General features: G+C 33.3%; 1 protein-coding gene across 6 annotated transcripts in view; it reads right to left on the bottom strand.

Annotated features, from left to right (window-relative positions):
• The window catches only part of LOC129748752 (receptor-type tyrosine-protein phosphatase-like N), a 128,895-nt gene that overhangs the window by 33,877 nt on the left and 77,444 nt on the right, over positions 1-17,574 (bottom strand). For all 6 annotated transcript variants that reach the window (XM_055743484.1, XM_055743483.1, XM_055743482.1 and 3 more), the window contains one exon: positions 14,808-14,861. In XM_055743484.1, coding sequence (XP_055599459.1) covers positions 14,808-14,861 — 54 coding nt within the window. The remainder of the gene's footprint in view (positions 1-14,807; positions 14,862-17,574) is intronic.

Raw genomic sequence — 17,574 nt, 5'->3', positions numbered from 1 at the left:
GAATTTTGTGGCCTAAAAATACGTGATTTGTTTGCATTCGTTTCCCGATGTATTTGGGGTTAGATATTTTCGTGAAAAAATAAACATACTTCTAATGCACATAACTCAGGAGTTTTTAACGGGAGTTTGCAAAAAGTTCATAAAATGCATTAAAGTTTTAACAATTTTCCAAATAAAATAGAAAATTTCAATAGTTCATGAAAAAGTAAAAAAAAAATGATTAAAAGTAAGCCGTCTACACCACCAAATATCCTGCGAAAAACACCATTTTGTAGCCCACTTTCTACTGCAGTTTTCATCTGAACACATCAGAATGGGCCTTCCACTTCTTCAGTGTTTTACTCCCGATATCAATGCAATAAGCATGTTTAAATAAGATTTTTTTAAACCACTTGTTTATGTTCTCAGAACACGGGTATTGAAACCTTCTACTAAGAGCATTGACTATGCCTTGCAATAATCACTCATCGTTAAGTTATTGCAGGTACTCAGGTTGTACCTTAAGCGGGTCACAGACTACACAACATTTGTACAAATGCGATGAAATTCGATGAAATTTTGTCGCTGTAAACACGATTTGCATAGTGTATGGCACTGCTTGAATGAGCGCCCAAACGGTTGGAGTAAAATCGGTCGGGATCAAATATTTTGTGCAAACCATCCCCCCAGCCGGGGTGGAGATGGTTTTTTCTGTTGCTGTTTCTGTTTTCGCCAGCAATCGTTTGTGTTCGTTCGAAAAATGTTTGTATAGTGTGTGGGCGAGCATAGATCAAACAATCGTCATGGAATCATCGAATTTGTACAGGCTAAAGCTTAGTTCTTTTAGAAATGGGACACTTTCATTTGCTAATAGCTCGTTAACTAGTTATTGGATTTTAAAAAATTTAACAACATTTTGTTGCCTGTAAAAAGTACTATTTGACCAATTTTTTCCAAAATTTAAAATTTATGCGTTTTTGAGATATGTACGATGCAAGAGAAAAAGAAAAAAATAATTTTGCACAGTTTCCTTTAAAATTCGTCATTATCAAATTGATAGCTGACAAAACCGTTGATTATTCAAAGAATTACTGAGTTTTTGTGGTGGATAAGTATGCAAACACTGTCAATAATGTCCACAAAGTTCAAATCAAGCAATGGAGTGAAGCAGATGATCGGCAACAACGGTTAAGGATCATCAAGGAATGCAAGTCTCATACCAGCATTTTTAATTTTCAATAAACGAAAAACCAAGGGTAGATCGCTGATATGTCCAAAACAATTTTCTCCGATAAGCTGAAAGTGTTGCCTAGTGATGACTCATTAAAATCCAACCTCAAACAACCATTTTTTGATAGTTCCAAAGCTCTTAAGCTGTAAAACCGGTACCGAAAAAAAAACGTTCAAAAATGTGGTCAAAAATAATCAAATTTGTTCATTTCGAAACAACTGTATCCACTAAAATGCTTCCAGTTTCCAGTTTCCAGAGAAGTATTGGACCAAAAAGTATCAGAAATTGAAGAAGGAAGGTGAAGCCACCTAAAATATAGATTTTACGAAGTGTAAGTTGGAGAAACTGATCAATACCATGACTAAACAAAGTGTGCGCCGGCCAATGAGAGATACCAAGAATAAAGTAGAAATTTCTTTAACAAAAAACGGTAAATATTTTTTTTCAAATTTTTTCATGAAAGATCATAACATTGCCTTCTTTTTCTTCATAGAAAGTATTTCGTTCAAACGAATGGTTTTTGAGATACAGGCATTCGTAACTGTCCCATTTCTAAAAGAACTAAGCTTTATTTGTGTAGCCTATGGCCCGCTTTAAACGCGTGCCAAGTTATTAAAAGGAGCTTTTCCATTATTGATAACATATTATTAAAAATTACACTTAGATTATTGGTTGTGCTTGAAATCAGTTTTCCTGCAAACTCTGTATTAAGTACGAAAAAATAGTGCCGATTACCTGCTTCTACCTGCACATGCGGGTGCAGAAGTTTGAAAATCGTTAGTTTCCGATTCAAAAACAGAGATTGACCGTTATTTATTTATCATATCTCTCAAAGACATTAGGGTTGGACGGCTCCTCCCTAACAACAAAGAGTAAAGCGGAAACAACACTATTTCCAGTTCGGCTCCCGAGTGCAACCCTCTTTCGTGCTTCATTCAGAGATGCCAATGCGCCTAATTTATTAGGATTTGTCTGATTTTTCGAGGCTCAGCCTGACAACTTGATAAGCCATTGGATCTCCCTGATTTTTGAAAATAAGTATGATTTTGCCTGATTTTTGCAAATGCGATGAAAACTGGGAGCATAAGATAACGCTGAAGTGTAAATGTGGAGCGACGACCAAAAAACAAGGTCATCATCGCTAAAATCCGTAGATTAACGAAAAACGAATAAATGTACTGATTCTGGCAAATTGAAACTCGGTGACCTTTTTTTTTGGTCGTCAGGTACAATCGAGAATCTGTATAATTTCCTAACAATTTCAATAATCCGTGGAAAATCTGTAGGAAATGCTGAAAATCCGAACATTTCGAGCATCAATATACATGACGACCAAAAAAAAAGGCCATCAAGTTTCATTTTGCCAAAATCAGTAAATTTTTTGTTTTTCGTCTAATCCACTGATTTTAGCGATTTGCAAACTGGCAACGCTGGTTCCAGATGTTCTGGTTGATCAGGATTGAGTGCAGTCCTGATTTTTTTTAAGGTTAAGTTGGCCTGATTTTTCGATAATAGTGATTGAAACAAATTGAAACAAGACAAATTTGTGATTAATTTATGAGAACATCAAACAAAACTGTAATAAAATAGAACCAATGGTAATCATCTGTTCAGATGAAGTTAGAGTGGTGATTTTCGATGAAAACTACAGGCTAGCCTATTCGTTTCAGTTGTATATATTACAGCTTTTTTCAAAGGGTGTAAAATTAATACTAATCTTTACAAAATCCTAAAAATCCATCTTCTGCAAGTGAAGAATCTGTTCCAATGAAAAATCTAAAATTCTGTTCAACTAGATAAAGCTGTTCGTAACAGTGCTACTTTCTCGCCTACAATAAAATTGTGTTTGCGCTCTGATCACTCCTGTACACAATGTTCAATAGAATTTTTTCCGGAGAAGGGAATTCTCTCTATCAGCAGATGTGAAAGTTCTCGCTTACTCTTTTGTGTAGACAATCTCACTCTGATTAGCAGTGCGATTTTTCTCTCTCTCAGCACAGTTCAGGGGAACAGCAGATACAAAATGGCACTCTCATTCACTGAACAAGCCAAACTGAAGAGAAATTCCAACCATGCTTGAAGAAATGAATGGCCCATTTGATGTTTTCAGGTGATAGTTTTAATATAATAGTGGTTCTGCCCAATATTTGCGGCAATTCGGACGGTACTTTTAAACATTTTTCAAAGTTTGCTTACGATTTTTCATAAAAAAAGTTAACTTATCTTTCTTTTTTATTTATTTTTAGTTTTAAATAAATCACAATGCGTTTAAAATAAGGTTGCCATATTGCCCGGATTTATTCGGGATTGCCCGGATAATTGATACAAATTTTGGATAAATCCGACCCGGCCCGGTTACCCGGATTTTGCCCGGATTTATTCATTTTATTTGGCAAATCAGACAAAAAAACAACGGACGCTTCCAAAACGAATTTTTTTTAGTAACTTTTACTAAAATTTTCATGATAGGTTTTTAGGAAACCTAAAATACGATTCAAAATCTGTCGAAGAGTTTTGATGAAAAAAAAATATTGTTAATTTTTTTTCTTGATTTTTGTTGAGTAATTTCTGGTTTTTGAGAAAATTTGCCCGGATATTGCCCGGATTTATGGTCGTCACTTTTGAAATCAAATTCCCGGATATTGCCAGGTTTTTATATAAAATTGGCCGGTCTGTCCGGCCCGGATGCGTACTGAAAAAAATCTGGCAACCTTAGTTTAAATGTTCTATTTTAAGAGTTTCATTGGAAAATTTCAAAATAAAGTTCACAAAAGTGAACAAAATTTTAAATTTTGGGGTGAATCTGACAACCCGGCGCAAAATGTCAGATATTGTAAAAGATACCCTTCCCAGCTAACGTGAAATCGTAATAGAAATGATAATCTAAATCAAATATTAAGACATTTTCCATAACCATTGTTAACAAGTTGATACTGAGTGATTTTCTATCATTTATTTACGACAAGCTTTTCCCAAAAATAGTTGAGTCGGATAGCACTTCAGTCAATTCTTAAATATGTCTCCAAAAAGTTGGGAATATGCTAATTCGAAATTATCGATATGAGTGAACTGATTTACGATAAATAGGCGGTCCATCGATTGAAACTCTGTTCGATCTCTCCCTTTCTTCCTTTGACCGGTTCGTTAAAGGAAAATCTCACCTATAGAGCTATAGCGTGGATCATATCAACTGATAAGTTGGCATCGTAGTAAGATACCGGACTGTGAACTCGGAGGACTGAAATTCTAATCTCGGTCGAGATTTTTTTTTCGTTTTACTCAAATTACTTAAAATCGTTTATTTTGCATATTGTGGGGAAATCGAATCGTTGTAATCTTGTCATTGTAGATATATCACCTCCACTTTTGAAGCTATATGCTATTTTGGTAAGTTTTATACATTCTTTTCGTCTGGTATAATCGTTTGAATAATTCGTTTGTTCCTGCAATATACCTCCATAAATGTTTGCTGGGTTATAGCAAGAAATATATTTTTCACCAAAATAAGATGAAGTTTCATTCTAAGATTCTGATGAAGACGTAAAGAGGCAATAATATTCTGAATTTTGTGAGGTATTTTTATAGCGATTTTAAACGTTTTGACTTTTTTTTAATGATTCGCGACTTAATAATGAGATTGGATTGTAAAACTGGTATTGAATCACCTATCCTAATTGCGATTAATATTCAGCAAATTTAAAGTGTGAACTCTGTGAAAATGACATCAATTTCATATTTATATTTATAACATTTATCATCTACATTACTAATAATCAAAAACATGGAAAGATTAGATTGTCTTAAGATTGTCATAAGAGTATTGAAAAAGTTTGTAAATTTTTGTAATAGGTAATGAACGATTTTCTTGCCAAGATAACATTGATTTTATTTTTATGTATTTCATTTAATCTCAGGGATTTTAAGCCAAGTTGGTTTATTCATCCCGTACTTTGTTTTTATCATTCAAAGATCCATGAAGATAATTACACTAGTATACAAAATTTTAAAAAAGTCGTGAACTTGATTGACTGACCAATATTTTTAATGTAAAACCGGGCGCTGAATCAGAAAATGAAATTCAAAAAAATCTCAGTAGAACCGTTTTTGAGTTATGCTCCAAATATGAAATTTTGGAAAAATAAAAAAAGTTCTTGTTCTTAGACGAAAATATCTCGGTCGGCATAACAGTAATTTTAAATCCCTCTATTTGATATTGAAGGTGAATAAATTTTCTATCGATCATCTGAACATTGTTTTTGCGTATGATCAACAGTATTGTTGATATTAGTGACTTTATGATAGAAAAAATTATAAAAAAACGCATATTTTTAGAGAAAATTTAGTTTTAGCGAAAGTTTTAGATTCGATGCTAACATTAAAAAAATCTGATTTTCTTCTGCGCTTAAATGTCAATTAAAAACAAAGATTTTTAGTGGTTGCTTATCAAAATCGGTTGAAAATTGAAGAAGTTATGGCTACCCCAGTGAAACCCAATCGAATTACAGTCTTCGGGTGAAATATTTTTCTCAACTTAGGCTTTATCAACCATAAAAAACAATCGGCTAGTGATGAAAAAAGTTATTGATGAAAAACCAGTATTTTTCGTTCCTCCCGGGCAAAATACCTTAAAATTTTATTCACGTTTGAGACTCAAGCAACCCCTCCCTATGGTCAGATCTTCCTGAAATTTGGCATGTGACCTTTTGGTAAGCTAATAAATAATGTTGACTTGGGGCGAGTGAGATTTATCATGCTTCATTCTTCCTATACGATGATAAGTGTACTGCGGTTCGTAATATTATTAAAAACTACAAAAAAAATACTGTTATGGTAATGTAGCCATAACTTCTTCAATTTCAACCGATTTTGTTATATAACCACTTGAAATCTTTGTTTTAAATTGACATTCAAACGCAGAAGAAAATCAGATTATTTAAATGTTAGCATCGAATCTAAAACTTTCGCTGAAACAAAATTTTCTCTTAAAAAAATACGTTTTTTTATAATTTTTCTATTATAAAGTCACTAATATCAACAATACTGTTAATCATACGCAAAAACAATGTTGAAATGATCGATAGAAAGTTTATTCACCTTCAATATCCAATAGAGGGATTTCAAATTACTGTTATGCCGTCCGAGATATTTTCATCTAAGTACAAGAACTTTTTTTTATTTTTCCAAAATTTCATGTTTGGAGCATAACTCAAAAACGGTTCTACTGAGATTTTTTTGAATTTCTTTTTCGGATTCAGCGCCCGATTTTACATTAAAAACGGCCTTCAGTTTACTAAGTTCAAAAATGCTGTAAACTAGTGTAATTTTTTTTTAAATGATGTTACTCGTGCTGAACTAGAAATTTGCTTCAAAATAATTTCTAAGCAGTCTTGTTTTCAAATGAGAAATAAATATTTCCAAAACACAGATTTAAAAAATAATCTGAATACTAAAATAAATGTCAGGTCAAGTACAACATTAACCATGATAGACGTACGGAAAATTATAGTTTTTTTTTTATTTTCTATTCATCTTAATTTTCATTTCTTTGCTTCATTTCCAACAGAATGGAGTTTTAAAATGTGTCAGTTTTAAGTGAAATCAATTATCGATTACTGATTAACTATCAAACCTATTTACATTTAAGAAGAAATCTGATTCTGATTTTGTTTGCTATCTTTCATTCAAATATGGAACAATATTTTGATGATGAAGATTATGCATGTTCTTAACATATAAAAATTCAACAGTTTCAAAAAATTTGGAAAGATATCATTACAAGTATTTTGACAATACTGGTAGAAAGTTTAAAAGAACTTGATTACATTTACAAAATTGTTGGACCCTGCAAAACGATTATTAGATTTATGCTTTAAAAAATATCTAAAATTTGGTTTGGTTTAAAACTTCTTTAAAAATTCGAAAAATGAGAAAAAGTAAACAAATAGAAAACATTTATCACTTTTTTCGCAGAGCTCAAAGTTACTTGCAGTTTTGATGAAAGATGATAATTGATTCAAACTTCTATTTCAAAATGTTATGTTTTTGTTTCCAAGTTTTGTCGAAAAAGTGCAGAGCTACCATAAATAATTTTAATCTATTTTGAAAGGTTATTTCAATAACAAAAGCTGATAGAAAATTGCATATTTAGATTCAGGGCACTCAAATAAGTCAAAATTACGTTTTAAATTCATTGTACCTCGGAAAAATGTCAATTTTGTGGCTTTGTGTAATTTATCAAAAACTTTTCAAATATGATGCTGAGAAAAACAAGAACAATATAAAATTGAAATTGAAATAACATTTTTTATTACATAAATGGTTTTATTTATATCCAAATTTTAAAGTAATAATGCTAAGGGTATTAGATTTAGGATTTTTTGCTTATTCTTTTTGAGTTAAACGCCTGTAACATGGTTTTCAACTTGTCGATGTATGAAATTAGTATTCGATTATTTAATTTTGAAGTTAAATTGGTTCTTAACGAGACTTAATCACCGGTTCCTTTTATATATTTTAATTATTTTCACGTAACGTTTCGGGCTACTTCTCTTCACCCATCATCAGACGTAAAAACAGTAAGACTGTCTTACTGTTTTTACGTCTGATGATGGGTGAAGAGAAGTAGCCCGAAACGTTACGTGAAAATAATTAAATAGTTGTTTTACTCACCGAGAAAAATCAATAAGTGATAATATATTAAATTGGTTCGTTTGAAACTCTGTTCTTGTTAAGTTACACTTCTACACTAAAGACGGAGTAGAGTTTTTGTAAGTTAAGTTTAGAGTTTCAATACAAAAAGTTAATTGAATTACAAGTAAAAATTTACATTTCAAAATAAGTTTCAATTCGTGAACGTCATATATTGTCGTGAAATGAAATGTGTAGGCTTGAGATTTAAGAGCGAATTTATGATTTCACTTATTTTTTAACACCTTTTATGGTCAAGTAATTTTCCGATACTACGTTGAAAATTTTACTTGAAAAAAAAAAATGCATTAGGGGGAGGGGGAGAGTTTAACTCCTAACCCCCTCCCCTGATCGCAAGGCCTTGTATACTGCAATACAGAAATTGTAACTTTTTTTCTGAAATTGCTGCAGAAAATTTTTCTTATTTTAAAACTAAAGATTTTAATCAATTTTATAACTTAAAAAAAAAACGCAAAATGACAGCTTAAGCTCTTAGAATTCTGTCGGTATGAAAATGATCATTGATTAAAAATTTTCACTTTTAAATATATTTATATTTTACAGGTTGTGCATAATATTTATAAATGAATATTTGCCTGTTTTCGAAAGCTATCTCTTGAATCTTAAAAACGAGAGCCGATAAAAAAAATGTATATTTCAATTCAGCACCTCCAGTCACAATCAGCTCTGAAAAGATTTGCTCTTCGGAAATCTTTTTTTTTTATTTTTTTGCCTTGCGTTGAAATTTCTTTAAAATATTTTAAACTGATGGAAACAAAGGCAAATTTTTATTTGTCATAGTTAATTCTAGTTTTGATTCTTCAATTTGATTTCGAAAAATTAAATTCTGATTCTGATTTCTGAAACTCTGTTTTTAGCGGTTTGCCCTTAAATTTTCAGCTGTCAATCTAGATTTTAACTTTAATATAACCTGAGGCGTAACCCTCTTATATCGATTTCTAATAATCATCTTTCAGATATATTTGTACCCGAATTCTTATTTTTTACCAAATTTTAGTATTGATTCTTATTTTTTTTAAATATTTGTGGTATCAAGATTGCAAGCAAACCTGAAATTCCGAAAAAAATTTTTGGAAAATCATTGCTTCACCGGGAATCTGAATAATAGGAATAGGAATAAGAATAGGAATAGGAATTGCGACTAAATTTCATTATCAATTATTATTAATTAATTCAAGATTTATAATTCAGTAAATAGTAATATACATTAAAAAAATCTCCACAGACCCGCTAGATGGTGTCACATATATTTTCAGTAAAAGTTTTCTCAAAGGACTAAATAACTTGCTTCAGTTGCATAAACAAATCTTAAAAAGTTCCGAAACTTAAATTGTCAAATAATACATTGGAGATAAAATTTAACCCTTCGTTTCATAAAGTAACAAATTTGCAACAATTAATTAAAGCTGTTGTAAATTATGCAGAAACTCAAATAGCCAACTTTTTTCTTCATGGCAATCATATTTCTAACTTCAAGATACGGCTCAATTAAAAAAAATTACTTTCCGAGTATATATGTACAAACTAGACCAACTTCAATCTAAAAAATATGAAATATTAAAAAAGGCTTATTTTTCAGAATTTTGACCTAGTCCAATTCGCACCGAGGAAAAAAAATTTGAATGCAAAAAATATTTTCGCATTTTCAGTAATGCAGTTAACACAATTGAATACAATTGGAAGATTTTTTTTTTATTTTTGTCTGATGTAATGGCCTTTTATTAATTGTTGCAAATTTGCAACATCATGCAACGGTAGCACCTTTAGTTACGTAGATGGGCTACAAAGTGTGTTTTCGAAAGTTTCATCGTTTAAACAGTGTATATGTTTTCCGATGAAAGTATTATTATTTTAATGTTATATTATCATGTTATCGAGACATTTTTAAAAATAATGCAGATCCATTATCCTCTAACTGAACAAAATGGCTACCAACTGTAGAAATATGGGAAAAACAGTAAAAAATCCTTTTGAATAGATCATCAACCATTCGTATCATAAAGTAAAAAAAGGCATTAATTACGAAACCTCGTTAGAAATCCTGCATAAAAGTTGAAAAATTGTATTTCTAAAGGGTCCCATATGTATGTATGTTGTATGTTGGTTATCCACCATAGGTGCACGGATTCACCGCAGTTTCTGCCTAAGTATGTTTTCAAATGTATTCTCAGATTATTAAGTTCGATAATATATTTCCAAAGGGTCACATTTAGTACAAATTTATGACTTTTGAGTAGTTGAAGTATTTGAAATAATAGTTTGAATCTATAATTTTTCAAATACAACGAGCGCTATGTTTCTATGATTTTAAAAATTATATTGTGATCCCCGGGAAAGATTTTCTGGGTTCGAAATAAATATTTTCGCATTTTTAGTAAATTAATTATTAACATACTTTTTTACATACCAGTACAGTGAATTTTTAAAAGCAAATGCATTATATGTTCTCAACATTATACAATGTAGTACCCTAGTTTGTAACATGAGTTCCATAATGTGCTTCAATTACTTTTTATCATTTGAACAATATTAATGTATACAGTATTAATGTTTTCAGAACGAACGTGATAAGGAAACGGTGCATGATGATGAAATAGTAGTTTCATTTTTGTCCTACTTACAATTCCGTTAACTCTTCTGAATGTGTACCATCGGAAAATCGTTTTCGATATTGAACCCTAAACGTTCCCTTTCCCTTTTCCTTCCAAATTAGAATCAAAGCTAACAGTTGAGTCACCGCAACTATTACGGCTCCTTCCTCTACTAACATGGATTAAATAGTGATCCACTCGGCAAAATGAAACTTATTAGTAAATTGCCCTAATAAATAAACCTATGATTAAAAAAAATCAACAAAAGTTATATGAGTGCATGTTGCAGGTATTTTATCCATCGGTTTTCTTTATAAAGGAATATTGAAAATATTGTATTTTTGTTTTTTTTTTTATTATTGGTGTTTCAATAAACAATGCAAATAGTTTCTTCAACAGTTTGTATTCCTTGATTTTCAAGTTACTTGGTTCTTTGCAAATAATTATACAATGTACAACAATCACTTTTTCTGTTATAATGGTTTTATAATTCGTTGTTGTCAGCCAAGAATGAACATTTTTATTAGATTGTTGAATATTGCGCTTAAGAACCATGAACACGAAGATCATAAAACCACATAAAATCTTTCACAAAAAACTAAGTTACTGAAAAAGAACTGGAGATTTGTCGATCTAATTAATCTCAATAATGCATGTAAGCACATTCTTAGGTAGGAACTGCGGTGAATTCGTGCACCCATGGTGGATAACCAGCATACATAGGTTCTATCCCCAGCTAAATGGTGTCCAGACACTAGGTTTACGAAGTTTTTGAGCTAAAACTATGCTTAGTGCAAGATAAAATAAGAGTAAACATTTATATCTAGCTGTTTTGTGTGAGGAACAAAAAGGTATAACCATTTCATGTTGTTGCAAATTTGCAACAATTAATATTTTGGCTAAATACTCGAAATGTGTGAAAATTATATTTTTTCATTATTTTTCCCTTCATGTACTCATCATTGCGCACTATTGAGAATTTTTTCAAGAAAAAATAAAAAATCATGAAATGAAGGGTTAATACACTTTAGATAAAATGATAACGCAACGTTTCTTACCTTAAAACTTTCGACAAAGCAATATATAATAACAAACTATTTTCGACACTTCTTTGTCTTTTGATCTACAGACTAGTTTAGAAAAATTAACGAACTGCAATGTATCAATGTCATAATATAGTTTTTTTTCTTCTAGCATTTAAATTATGTAATCAATTATCTAAATTCTTTTTAAATTTGAAGCTTGATCTAGAGAGTTATCAAATAACCAATACATTTTTTTTATTTTTCGTGCTTGTGATAAAGCTCAGCTGGCTAATCAGTTGCTTCCTGAGCCGATGTCCGTGAGTTCGAGCCCAAGAGTAAGATAAGTTTTTCAATGACTGTCCGCCAACTGTATCGTTGATATAAGTCGAGAATGACATAAAAATGTTAAAACTCCTATAATCGAAACAAAAAAAAAAGCATCGCATTGGACTCAGACACTAACAAAACAATGAAAATTCGAATTTTACACGAAATATGGGGATGTTTTCTTTCACAGGGTCTTTAAATGTGTGAATTTGTATCGAAAATAAACAAACTTAGGATTTTTTTCTCGAGTTAAAAAAATAACTTATCTTCATTCTTCACAATCAAATATTTGATATTTGAACTAAATAATGCCGTCATAAAATAGTTTTTTGGTTTGCACCAATGCGAGATATGACAGTTTGAAAAGTACAAGTTTTTGCTAAAAAATCCCTTATAACTGACAAAGGCTTTCAGATACAAGTTTGCGCTTTGAGAGAAAAATGTGCGAATTTTCATTTCATACAAATACCTAGAAGACATTTATATTGTATGAATTCGTTCACAAAAGTTAGAGCCAGAATATTATTTTTGACACACCCTAAAATTTCAAATTAAAAAAATCATAACTCGCTTAGAAAACGCCATATGTATCTAGTGTCTTCGGTAAAGTTGCCTCAAAAACCGTTGGCTACTTCTTTGTAAAAGACAGTTTGGCTCTATCTGTACACAGGAAAAAGTTTTTTGTGTAAATAATGCAAAAATGACAAACTCTAATATTTAATTTAAGATTATTAAAGCGCATGATTTGATGAGCATTTTTGCTGAAGAAGCCATTTGTATATCTCTAATAGTATGTTTGGAATTAATTTTGTCACCTGGACCACTGTGCATTGAGGGCAAAAATATTAATCAGTAATATTAGAAAATTAGATTGGCAATGGAAGTCCTACACAAGGTACTACTATTTGTCAAACGCTCCCACGGAGTGGAAAATTTATTGAGTTGAAGGGTACAACGGCATGGAAAAAATCAAGATTTTTATAGATATTCGCGCTTTTTTTGTGTATTCCTTAACGGTTTTTGCTCGCTTGATCACCCCGATCACTCCCCACCCTCCCATAGGACCGCACATAACCTTACTGAAAGCTCCATTCCCATTCCATTCCCATTCCAATTCTATTCCCATTCCTTTCCCATTCAATTCCCATTCCATTCCCATTCCATTCCCATTCCATTCCCATTCCATTCCCATTCCATTCCCATTCCATTCCCATTCCATTCCCATTCCATTCCCATTCCATTCCCATTCCATTCCCATTCCATTCCCATTCCATTCCCATTCCATTCCCATTCCATTCCCATTCCATTCCCATTCCATTCCCATTCCATTCCCATTCCATTCCCATTCCATTCCCATTCCATTCCCATTCCATTCCCATTCCATTCCCATTCCATTCCCATTCCATTCCCATTCCATTCCCATTCCATTCCCATTCCATTCCCATTCCATTCCCATTCCATTCCCATTCCATTCCCATTCCATTCCCATTCCATTCCCATTCCATTCCCATTCCATTCCCATTCCATTCCCATTCCATTCCCATTCCATTCCCATTCCATTCCCATTCCATTCCCATTCCATTCCCATTCCATTCCCATTCCATTCCCATTCCATTCCCATTCCATTCCCATTCCATTCCCATTCCATTCCCATTCCATTCCCATTCCATTCCCATTCCATTCCCATTCCATTCCCATTCCATTCCCATTCCATTCCCATTCCATTCCCATTCCATTCCCATTCCATTCCCATTCCATTCCCATTCCATTCCCATTCCATTCCCATTCCGTTCCCATCCATTCCCATTCCATTCCCATTCCATTCCCATTCCATTCCCATTCCATTCCCATTCCATTCCCATTCCATTCCCATTCCATTCCCATTCCATTCCCATTCCATTCCCATTCCATTCCCATTCCATTCCCATTCCATTCCCATTCCATTCCCATTCCATTCCCATTCCATTCCCATTCCATTCCCATTCCATTCCCATTCCATTCCCATTCCATTCCCATTCCATTCCCATTCCATTCCCATTCCATTCCCATTCCATTCCCATTCCATTCCCATTCCATTCCCATTCCATTCCCATTCCATTCCCATTCCATTCCCATTCCATTCCCATTCCATTCCCATACCATTCCCATTCCATTCCCATTCCATTCCAATTCCATTCCAATTCCATTCCCATTCCATTCCTATATCATTCCCTGCTAATTCATGCTAACTGACTCAGTTGGAGCAATGGTTAAGCTATCGGACTGAAAAATCCAAATAAGAATGTTGCGTTGGGTTCGATTCTCACTTTATTTTTTTTATTTTTGGAAAAATTATCTCATAGTAGTGAATCAATGCAATCGAAGAATCGTGGTTGAATTAAAGGGAATTTTTCGATTGCTTTGATTTAGTAGAATTATTCAACCAAGTAGGCTAACAACACATGGTTCTGTTATATAATGTAGTGCTTTTCCAATCATATCATCTTTGGTATAGTACACTTTTCAGCTCATTTTGGCATAGATTCAGCGCCGAGTGGCATTGAAATTTTGCAACATCTTCTTTGAGTGTAGAATTGAATGAGATGAAGATAAGTCTTATTTTTAAGGTCTTAAATTAAGAAAAAAAAAAAAAAAAGTAACATATTTTTATGAAGAAAACTTATGTTTTCTTGCAAATTTTAATCCTAAATAATTTAGTTTAAACCACTTCTGTGTTTAGATTATTTTCTATTTATTTATATGCTTATTAGGATGAAAGGCAAGCAAAATGTAACAAGCTAATTGCGACAAGGTTTTCTTTATTTTTTCCCTAAAAAAGCCTAACTTCAATTCAATCCCCCACATTTTTCTTATAACAAATGAGTATATCGCCTGACAAGCGCGTTTTATAACATCCTTCTCCCCTGGACCAACACGTCCTATTCCTCCTTGGAAGCTAAAACTTACCGTCGTAGCACCATTCCAGATGTTCGATGCAAAGCGTCTCGGCAAACAGGCAACCTGTAATGGAAGAGAAATGAGAGAAAAAAATTAAACGAATGGAAAATATGAAACATTACTGCCCACGTATTTAGGTTTCAATTTTAATCGTGATGGAATTAATATCACTGGGAGCGCTCGACACGACACCCAATGCCCCGTTGTCGTCGGCCGCTGGAAAGAATTTAATTTTCCTTCCGCCGGCGGAAAAACGATTTTTTAAATGATTTCGTACCTTTGTTGAACGAAAATTGTTTGGTTGCTGGAAAATATTGACCAGATTTTGAAACATCATTTTCAATTAAGAAAATGAGTCGTCATTATTTGTTTTTTTTTTCAATGGTTTTGTAAATTTTCGGTACAGTTCTATTTTTTTTTTGTTTGGCGACCGTCATAAAATTATTGATTGAATTGTTAAAGTTACCAAAGTGGTTTACGTAAAATATTGACTTTCCTATCGAATTTCAATTTCTTATTCGAAGCAGATCATTCGAAACGAATCAACAAATTTCCCGTTCAAAAATTGATCCGATAGAATCTTCCAATCGTTCGATTTTCCCAATCAAAAGTGGATGCTGACCACATTTTTCGATCGTGTTCCGGGCATGGCGTTTGCAGGAATTTGCTCGCTCTACCCAATAATGGTGTGGTTATTTAGCTGAGTTTTCCATTCCCAATTTGTTCACATCATGGGGGTGGTAAAACTGATAGCCAAACACCTTCCGCCCACTTTTCCCGTTGTGCTCCACCATCATCTATCAACTCGGCAAAACAATTGCTATGACGTCAAAGAGAGCGTTTTTACTCTCCCCATTGCTGCCACACTTTAGCCCTCTTCTCTTTCATGTTCTAGGAAAGGAGAAAAGTTGCACGGAAAAGTGTTAGTTGAAATTTGGAACAACATTTGAATAAAATGTTAACAATTAATTTTGGGCAGATATGTGTTTTTTCAAAACAAAGATTAAAAAAGTGAAATTGTGATAAATTTTTCTCAGCCTTTGGGATATTGTTTTCTCGAATTTGCAGAATTCCGTGCAACAGGCAAAATGTTATTTGTGTATTTCACCACAAAACCTCTCCAGTTAGCCAGCAAGCAAGGAAGCACTCAACACTTGTTAATGTGGAAGGCGGGATCGGAAGGATGCTCAAGCTGCTCATGCTTCCAACCAAAGGACATGACGCGAAAAGGATGTAAGACTGTTCTAGAACGCTCGCTGGGTCGGTGTTGACGTTCACGCTTTTATCCTCGCTGATCCACCCACCCACACCCAAGTTGTTTCCCAGCGGAAAGCTCAAAGCAGCAGCAGCAGCGCGATATGATAGAGTTGTAAAATTATTTTCCGGGTATTTTCTTGCTAGTTCTGGGAAAAAGGAACGCGACTGAAGAATGATTGGATCCTAGTCGCTTCAAAGATGCAACGCTACGAAAAATGTTTTTTCCTTCTATAAAATGAATCAATTAGAAGGGAATAATTTAAATATGAAATGGAACGTAGATTCAAATCGTTTCAACGAAGGAAAAAAACCGTACACATTGAAAGGATCTGAAAATAGAACCATCAATAAAAAAGTAAAGATAATAGCAGCCAAGTTCTATTTGTCTGCAATCGATCTTTCATTGGCTAAGTACTTCGTCTTGTGCAATTTGTACCTACACATACCTTTATTGCAAACTAACAAGCAAAAACAACGACAACAATGGCTCTGAGAGTAGAAGGATGCTCGTTCATAAGCAATTTTCCTTCCGTGCTCGTAATTCCTTTTGTGGAATAGGTATTATAGAAATGTCAAGTGCACAATTAGGAGGACTCCGGCAGACAACAAACATGCAAACAAACAATCGTTTGTTCCTAACAATAGTTGTCAGAGCATTGGAGTATTAGCTGGGGAATTATTAGTACAGATAGATCGAAAGATGGGAAAAAAAAAATCAAACAATTGCATTGCCAATTATCTATTGTCTCGAGATAGTTTGGTAACGCCTAAATGTTCCACAAAATTTGAAGAAATTTAATACACGTTGTTGTTCTCTCAAAGTATGTAGGGAGGAGATGTGGAGATTCCAAAAATCTTACGCAAGAAACGATTTTACAAACACAATCATCAGAATCACGCGGAACGAAAAGTCGCGTCATTGTTCTTATTTTTTCATTTACCTGTCAATATTATGATCTTGGGAAAGATCGATGTGTAGGCCGATTAACCCTTTCCTAGTGACCAGCCACCTGACAAGTTTTTATTTCTAATTATTTCAACGAAATGAAGACTTTTTAAAATGTGTTAAAATGTAAACTTCCTGTGTGTTAACAACGTCTTGTTCCAATGACGTTGTTAACACATCTGCAGAAATAAGACTGTTATAGATTTTTTTTTTTCAATTTCTGTTTAATAAAAAACATCGACCATATTCTATGTTATTTCATACTCGTTATGATCAGGAGGGTGACAATCTGGTTCTTGAGCTTGAGCTTGCTATCAACTACGGTCCACCTGCGGCCCCTCCTGGCCAATGGCATAATGGTTGCACTCCGTGATTGGTTCGAGATAATCAACATTGGACAATAAACCAAATGAAAGGTGCTGGGAACAAGCAACACATTCTCACTGTCCAATTTTGAGGATCCCAATCTCTAATATGAACCAATAACAGCGCCGGCCAAGTCCATGTAGTCGATAGGGGAAAGGAAGTGCAGCACTTGTGATGATTTGTTTTGCGGAGGCCGGCTGTACGCCA

The sequence above is a fragment of the Uranotaenia lowii genome, chromosome 2, assembly GCF_029784155.1.
Source record: "Uranotaenia lowii strain MFRU-FL chromosome 2, ASM2978415v1, whole genome shotgun sequence".
NCBI classification, from domain to species: domain Eukaryota; kingdom Metazoa; phylum Arthropoda; class Insecta; order Diptera; family Culicidae; genus Uranotaenia; species Uranotaenia lowii.
The sequence above is the reverse complement of the archived record's forward strand: the minus strand, read 5'-3'. Positions and strand labels throughout refer to the sequence as shown.